Source organism: Callorhinus ursinus, unplaced genomic scaffold (genome assembly GCF_003265705.2).
Source record: "Callorhinus ursinus isolate GAN/ISIS: 27379988/994484 unplaced genomic scaffold, GSC_fseal_2.0 scaffold71, whole genome shotgun sequence".
Classification (NCBI taxonomy): Eukaryota; Metazoa; Chordata; class Mammalia; order Carnivora; family Otariidae; genus Callorhinus; species Callorhinus ursinus.
Genome location: NW_027397133.1, coordinates 1,083,672 through 1,091,644, shown reverse-complemented (window position 1 = coordinate 1,091,644; position 7,973 = coordinate 1,083,672). Strand labels below are relative to the sequence as shown.

The following is a 7,973-nucleotide window of genomic DNA, read 5'->3' as shown; positions in this document are numbered from 1 at the left end:
CGCCCCCCGGCCACATGCACTCCCGAGAGTCCCGCCCCGCCTTGCCTTCCGACCCCATTGGTGCTTGAATGTGCCCCTCGATGTCATGTGTCCCCCATCCCCAGCAACCCACTCCCCCTCTGGTTCCTGGGCCTGGGTCCAGAGCCCACCCCGTTTACTGACCCCCACTTCACTGACCACAGGACCCCTTGGCTTCCCTATTTCCTTAGGGTCCCCCTGAATCCAGTTCCTCTCCCATCTCCACCCCTCAGGGTCAGCCCCCCATTCCCACCCCAACTGTGGGGATCCCCAAATCGAGATGGCCCCTGGGCCTGCCCTCTCCACCATGTGACCAAGGGGTTGTGCAATCCAGCCCCCTCCCCTGACCCTCCCTGAGGGGATTTTCGAGGAGGGCTGTGCTCTGTGCAGGCCAGCCGGCACCCCTGCCCCCCCCCCAGGGGGCTGGGCCAAGGTATAAATAGGGGTGGTGGCTGGAGCAGGCAGCAAACCCAGCCCTGCACCACCATGCTCGCCTTGGAGGCCGCACAGTAAGTGGGGTTCCCTAAAGGAAGGCGTCCCCCTGCACTTAGGCCCCTCTGCCAGGCCTCCCTCAAGGGGCTGGTCTGCCCCACCCAGGGGGCAAGGGGGTGGGAGGGAGGGGGTCCACACTGCCTTTTGCTCCTTCTAGATCTCTACCTCTCCTACCTCGGCTTCCTTCCTCCATCCTGTCCCCCTGGCGAGGGCTCTCTCCGACCTCGCCAATCTCTCCTTGGGATGCTTGCCTGTCTCCCCTCCTGCTGACGGCCTCTCCGTCCCCCCCAGGCTCCCACGGGGCCTCACCAAACCTCTGGCTTGCTCACTCGTTGCCCACTCTGCTGCTTGCCACATCATTTTTGTTTCTGGGGCTCTATTCTCCGCTTCTTGCTCCCTCTCTGTCTCTGTCCCCGTCTCTTTCCAGTTCTCGGTCTGTCTGTCTGCTCTCTCCTCCTGTCTCCCTGTCTCTCCCCTGGCCCCATCTGCCTATCTCTGGGACTCAACCACTTCCTGCATCAGCGAATGTCTCTCTCCACACCTTCCATCCTTCCCTCCTCTCCCATCTGCTTCCCATCCCTGCCCAGCGGCTCTCCATCTCTCCTCTGGTCCAAGGTGGACCCATTTAACCGACTCGCTGACGGAGGCCCCCTCCCTGCCCCTACCGGCCCACTGGCGCCCACACCGCCTCTCCAGGGACTTTCTCTCCCTCACTTTCCCTGCCCCCAAACCAGCCTCTCTCTATGCAAATCCCAGGGGAGGGGGGACATTTGCCTGTTCCCCCCCCACCCCCACTTCCTGTCCCCGCTCGAGTGTGGTGGGGCTGGTCTCACACAAGGACATACAGCAAAAGAGCTGCGGTGGTCACAGCTGCAGCCGCCTCCCCCCCCCAGCCCGGCCCCATCGGCTCCCAACCACCCCGAGACTCAGGTGGCTGAAGGCACCCCTGACATGCCCCTGTGTCTCTCCCCCTCCAGGCTCGACGGGCCACACTTCAGCTGTCTGGTGAGTCGGGGCCCCGGGGACCAGGGAGGGTGGCGGGGGGAACCCACATGGCCCACCTTGACCCCCTGCCTCAGTTTCCCCTTCCACTCCTTCCCGTCACTTTGTCTTTCTGACTCTCCCTCCGTATCTCCCACCAGCACCCTCCACCTCACCTGCCCCAACCCCTTCATGGACCTTTCTCTGCCGTCTCTCGCCAGCGCTCGGGCTCTGGGTCCACTTCCTGGCATGGGGCGGGATGGGGGTCCTTGTGTCTTTGGCTTTGTGTCTCTTCCTCCGCCCACCCCACATTCAGCAAACCTATTTACTCCTTCTTTCCTTCTCTTCTTTGCTAAACTGTATTTTCAAAAGCGTAGTCTAATAGTTCAGACACACAGGATACTATACTCACCACCCATAACCCACAACTCTGTCCAAGAACTAAAATCTCACTCACTCGTGGACACCCCACCACCACCAGCATGTCCCACCTTCCTCCAACTTGACAAGTTTTCTGCTTTTTTTTTTTTTTTTAATGGAGGTATAACCTACAAGTTGGCAAAGTGGCAGGTCTTGTGTGCAGCCTGGGGACATTTCACATTACACACACACCTGTGTAACAGCTAACCAGACCGACACATAGAACATTTCCTTCCCTCTGGAAGATGCCCAATCGACAATCACCCCTCCCCCCTGGGATCTTTGCCAACACGGATTAGTTTTGCCTGGTTTTGACCTTGATCTGAAGTGCATCATGCAGGATGTCCCCTTTTGGGTCTGGCTTCCTTCATCAACGTTCAGTGTGTATCGGGCATTGTTTTGTTGTCGTTGTTTTTAAGTAAACTCTCTCCCCAACGTGGGGCTCGAACTCATAACCCGAGATCGAGAGGAGCGTGCTCCACTGACAGCCTTGGTTCTTTTCCCTTGCTGTACAGTACTCTGCTGTAGGACCCCCCCCTTCCCACACACACCCCCCAACACCACCAGTTTGTCCATTCTCCCGTCCACGGGCTATTTCTCGCTTGGGGCTATTAGAAAAGCTGTTCTCGAACAAAGCTACTTTGTGGACGTAGGTTTCCAGTCCCTTGGGGGGAATACCTGGGAGAGGGCTGCTGGGATGTCTGGGTGTCTAGCTTTGGTCTTTACTATAATTGCTAAAGCAACACACGATTCTTGGGGGTAGATCAAAGCAATACAGAGGTGAATAAAGAAGCATTGAGATTTTCTTTGCCTCTGTAGAAACACTGCCACCCCTGCAACGGGCGAGCCTGGGGGAATTGGTCCACACTTTCCCCACGCCTTCCTGGAGCCCACGGTCTTAGCAGGTGCTGGCCGCCATGTCCCTCTCTGAGACCCTGGGTCTCGGGGTTTCTGCGCATCTCCGCCTGTGTCTTTCATTCTCTGTGTGTGTGTTCCTGCTGTGTTGTGGGTGTGTGTTCCTGCTGTGTTGTGGGTGTCCCCACTTTCTGTGTCTCTGTATGTCTATCTCTTGGCCCCTGTCTCTGGTGCGTGGTCTCTGTGTCTCTTTCTTTCCTTCTCCCAGCCCTCCCCTCTTCTCCCCTGTCCCTGTCAGAATCCTCCTGCTGGCCTAGGATGGGGTGGGGGCTCCCCGAAGCCTGGGATGACCCCTCTTCCTCCCCCACCCCATCAGTACCCAGATGGCGTCTTTTATGACCTGGACAGCTGCAAACATCCCAGCTACCCCGACTCAGAGGGGGCTTCTGGTGAGTGGCCCTGCCCTAGCCATCCTCCTGACCTGGACCTTGGGCCCATTTCACAGATGGGGGAGCTGAGTCCCAGGGGAGGATGTCACCTAGTTCAGCAGGATAAGGTTAGCCCAGGTCTCCAGACCTCCTCCCCTTTTCCTCTCCCACCCACCCTCTTGCCCATGCAAATTCTGGGGCCAGAGATTTGCAAGGCCCACAATGGCCTCTCTGTGCTGGGGGCTTCGAGCGGGAGGGGCTGAGGCCAGACCTGGCTTCTGACTCAGCGCCCTCCCACCCTCCCCCAGACTCCCTGTGGGGCTGGGACCTCAGTCCAGCTGTCTCGGCCGCCTCCTATGAAGCCTTCAACCCAGCTGTGGCTACCTTCAGCCACCCCCAGAGTGTCCAGCTCTGTTATGGACCCTCAACCTACAGCCCCGTGGGGAACCTCGACCCGGCCCCCAGCCTAGAAGCCCCGGGGCCCAGCTTCCCAGCGTACCCCACGGAGGACTTCACCAGCCAGGTGAGGGGAAGGGACACGATTAACATCCCCATCGTTTGATCAAGATTCACTAGATGCCAGGCAGCTTGTGAAAGCCTTTGTAAACCTCTGAGGTTAAGCACCGTTTTCACTCCATTGCACGGACCAGACAACACAGGCACGGATGTTAGGCAAGCGGCAGCCTAGAAGGCCATGATCTGTGTTGGGCAGGCTTTCAGGGAGGGGGCCCGGGCGTCCCTTGGCCATGCCACAGAGATCTAAATCAAGGCCAGAGTGCAGGCTGTAAAGAGTGGGGAGGGCCACAGTGGGGACCCAGGAGGAGGGAGCCGAGGGAAGAGAGCAGAGGAAGGGAGGGAAGGGGGTCCCTGGACTGCAGGTGATCCTGACCTTTTGCAGACCATGGGCCCCCCGGCGTATGCCCCATACCCCAGCCCTGTGCTGTCGGAGGAGGAGGATCTCCTGCTGGACAGCCCCACCCTGGAAGTTTCAGACAGCGAGTCGGATGAGGCCCTCATGGCTGGCCCCGAGGGGAGGGGATCTGAGGCAGGTACGTAGGAGCTAGTGGGGAGGGGTGGGGTGGGGCTTCAAATGGAGATGGGGGCGGGGCTAAAGGAAGCCCCCCGGCTTCTCAAGCACCTACGGTATACTCCAGTGCTGAGGGCGGTTCCCTGTGTGACCTGGGGCAAATGACTACCTCTCTTTGCCTCAGTTTCCGATCCACTATGGGGATGACAGTAAGTGTCTATTACTGGTGTGTGTGTGTGGGGGGCGGATTAAGTGGGATGATATAGGTAAATGAGAGCAGTGCTTGGCACAGAGTGGGCAATCAGTAAGTCTCCACCGTTATTTGAAACAACAGCGACGGACATAATCACCACATCAACACCAGCCCATGGAACCCCTGTTTCCACCCATGTGCCTGACATGTAGTATGCTCAACTCCTGGGCAGTTAGGATCATGAGTTACTTTCTCTGCCTGGCTCTCGGTTTCCCATCTGTAAAATGGGCGGCAGCAGCCCCATCTCCTGGTGTTCTGAAGATGAAATGAGCTCATAACTGTAAACGCCTAGCACTAAGTGCTTCACGAAGGTTTGTAAAGGTAATACGTGCGCGCGCGCGCGCGCACACACACACACACAAACACACACACACACACACACAGCCTCATTTACAGCTGAGGAGAGGCCAGCTCAGAGAGGTTAAGTCGTCGCCACCTCAAGGTCACTCACTGCTGGGAAATGGCAGACGGGGGGTTCTTGTGGCCAATGCCCTGCTATGAACAGCCCCTTCTCTGGCTTCGGGGGGCCTTTGCTCCTTGTAGGAGCCCAAGAGTCAGGCCCCCGAACCTTCCAGGATCCCAGTCCCTCTGGGGCTGAGAAATGGCTAGGCGGGTTCAAACCCACTCCAGATCTCTTCACCACCACTCAGCGCCCTGTTATAAGCCTTTGAGGAGCCCTGGCAGCCCATTTCACAGATCCTCTCATCCATACGCAGGGCAGATACGTGTTACTATGTGCTGGCCATCGGCAGGGCAGAGGAGAGACGGACAAACTCAAGATAAAGCAAAGCAGGGGGATGGGAGCTCCGGGGTAACAGCTTCCGGGAGGAGAGCGGCCGGCCCCCGATGGGGGTGGTGGTCGCACCAGTCGGAGCCACCTCCCTCGCCCCAATGCTCTCGGCCGGGAGACTGAGGCTTGCTGGGGGCACGGGGGCGGGGGGTGAAGCGGGGTGGGTGTGGGGCGGCGCCCAAAGGCTACCTCCCCCTAACGCGTCCCCACCCACCGCAGGGGCCCGCAAGAAGCTGCGCCTGTACCAGTTTCTGCTGGGGCTGCTGACGCGCGGAGACATGCGCGACTGCGTGTGGTGGGTGGAGCCGGGCGCCGGCGTCTTCCAGTTCTCGTCCAAGCACAAGGAGCTCCTGGCCCGCCGCTGGGGCCAGCAGAAGGGCAACCGCAAGCGCATGACCTACCAGAAGCTGGCGCGCGCCCTGCGCAACTACGCCAAGACCGGCGAGATCCGCAAGGTCAAGCGCAAGCTCACCTACCAGTTTGACAGTGCACTGCTGCCCGCCGCCCGCCGGGCCTGAGCCCCGTGGGGTCTCTCCGGGGCGCCACGTCTGCGTCACGTTGGCGTCCCCACACCCTAGGTCATAGGACCCGTGGATTCCCCACACTGCGGGGGGGGGGGGCAGCTGCCTTAATCCCTAAGCCCTGCTCAGGGCCCCTCTGGGACACTCCCCCCCCACCCCAATCGTGTCTGGGGCCCCTCCAGGATCCTCATGTCTTGGGTCACAGGACCCATAGAGGACTATACTATATGTCTGTGTGGAGGGGCTGGGCAGGACCGTGCTTCCAGAATCCCAAGAGCTTCTCTGGGATCCCCTTGTGGTGTCTGAGATCGTCCAACCAAGCCTGGGACCTCTCTGAGCTCCCTTGTGTGTCTGAGATTCCTTAATCTCATCCGGGAAGGGTGAGCCCACAGATCATCACACAGGGAGGGGGTTGCTGATGGCGACCCTAAGCCCTGTCCAGCCAGGGTCTCTCTGGGATCCCCTTCTCATGTCTGACACTCTCCTGTCAGATATGAGATCTCCTACTTATGTCTGGGGCCTTCTGGAAACCCTTCATCACATCTCAGATCTCTGTGCCCATCTGTGACTGTCTTGTTCTGTTCCCCCGAATACGTTTGTCACCTTGAGATCCCCAATTCTCTGGAACCACTGGGCTATCACTTTTTGTGTGTGTGTCTGGAATTCTCCAATCACATCTAGGGTGCCTCTGGGATCCTTTGGCCATGTCTAAAAACACCCTTGTCAGGTCTAAGGGGGGACCTCAGTGAACCCTGTCTTGTCCAGGCCACCTCTGGGATACCCTTGTCTGTCTGGGATCCTTCCAATCCCATCTGGGGCCTTCCTGGGATTCCCTATCCGCTAGGCCCCTTTGGGGACCCCATCAGCAGACCTGAATTCTCACGGGGACCCTCCCTTTCCTGGGGTGCCCTCCGCAGGGCCAAGCTAGGGATCGTTCTGGCCAGTCAACTGATTTTCTGGGTGACCTTGGCAGCCCTCCCATGTCATCTCTAACCAGAGGTCTCACATTGGTACCCCCACCCCTCCAGATCCCTTTGGGACAAATCAGATCTCTGGTGGTGGGTCCTTCTTTAGTTCACTGCAACAGTGAGGGAGATTTTGCATATTCCTTTCAAACTTTGCACAATCCGGCAAAGGTGGGCAGCTCTGCAGTGCAGAGAGGCTGGAGGAGGGGGGCAGCCACTCCTAACAGGGCACCTGTTCTCCAATCTGTCCCAGTCCCTGCTGCCGCTGGCTGTCAGACCCCAGTGGCTTCTCTTGGTCGCCTGTTGGCCCCCAACCGTTTGCGTTTTGACCCTGGTATGAACCCACGGAGGTGAAATTGGGTTCACCGTGGGAGCTCTGATTCGAACCCTGTGGGGGTGTCACAGACTGTGGGCTAAGATGCCAGAGTCCCAGGTCCTTGAGTCTTCGTGGCTGGGGGATCTAAGGTGAAAGACTTGCTGCTTCTGGGCCTCAGTTTGTCCCTTCTGTGAAAGGGGAGAGGAGGAGGGGGAGGAAGATAGAAAAAGTCCCTTGCAGCCCTGCTGAGCCTTTGATACATCTTCTGGAAATCTACCCCACCACCCATTCATTGATGTCCAGGAGCAGGAGGACAAGGAAAGAGCTGCAAGGACCCAGACAGGGAAGAGGTCCTTATGGGGCACATAGCTGCTGGTAGCAGAGCCCAGGCTGGGACCTGCCCTCCAAAGGACAGCACCCACACCCTCACCCTGGAATGGGGGCAGGGTGGGAAGAGAGTGCCAGGGACGAAATGTCCCCAGGGCCTCCTCTTGCAAATGAGGTACCTTTTGCAAAAACTATCTTCATCATCCAAAGAGTGGAATAAAATAAAATGAAATAAAATAAAATAAAATAAAATAAAACAAAACAAAGCAAAACAAATCGAGGTAGACAGACTTCCTAGGACCCTTTGTTAGGGACGGCAATGCTGTCTGTCGGCCCAGGCCTGCTGACCTTCAGAGACACTGCGCGGCTGCGAGGGCGAACCACAAGACAGGAGATGAGGCGTAAGAGCCTCAGCTTTGAGCTTTGAAGGCCGCGGTGAAGGGCTGCAGATGCAGGCACTGCTGGTTCGGTTCAATTTCTCTCTCTCTCTCTCTCTCTCTCTCTTTTTAATAAAGATTTTTTTATTTTTAAGCAATCTCTACACCTAACATGGGGTTCCAACCCTCGGCCCCGAGATCAG

At 58.0% G+C, this 7,973-nt stretch overlaps 1 protein-coding gene across 1 annotated transcript; it reads left to right on the top strand.

Moving 5' to 3' along the window:
• Positions 1 to 488: 488 nt before the first annotated feature.
• SPIB (Spi-B transcription factor) lies at positions 489 to 5,976 on the top strand. The gene is made up of 6 exons (XM_025849688.2): positions 489 to 527; positions 1,488 to 1,515; positions 3,143 to 3,215; positions 3,503 to 3,717; positions 4,093 to 4,243; positions 5,484 to 5,976. Exons 1-6 carry the CDS (start codon positions 505 to 507, stop codon positions 5,780 to 5,782), a joined length of 789 nt encoding a protein of 262 aa, XP_025705473.1. The 5' UTR covers positions 489 to 504; the 3' UTR covers positions 5,783 to 5,976.
• Positions 5,977 to 7,973: the final 1,997 nt, after the last annotated feature.

What these genes read in the sequence shown, in the direction of transcription:
- SPIB (XM_025849688.2), top strand. Translation starts at nt 505, where the DNA reads ATGCTCGCCTTGGAGGCCGCACA. An exon ending in CTCGCCTTGGAGGCCGCACA is followed by an intron (nt 528 to 1,487) that starts GTAAGTGGGGTT and finishes CTCCCCCTCCAG; the next exon opens with GCTCGACGGGCCACACTTCA. An exon ending in CGACTCAGAGGGGGCTTCTG is followed by an intron (nt 3,216 to 3,502) that starts GTGAGTGGCCCT and finishes ACCCTCCCCCAG; the next exon opens with ACTCCCTGTGGGGCTGGGAC.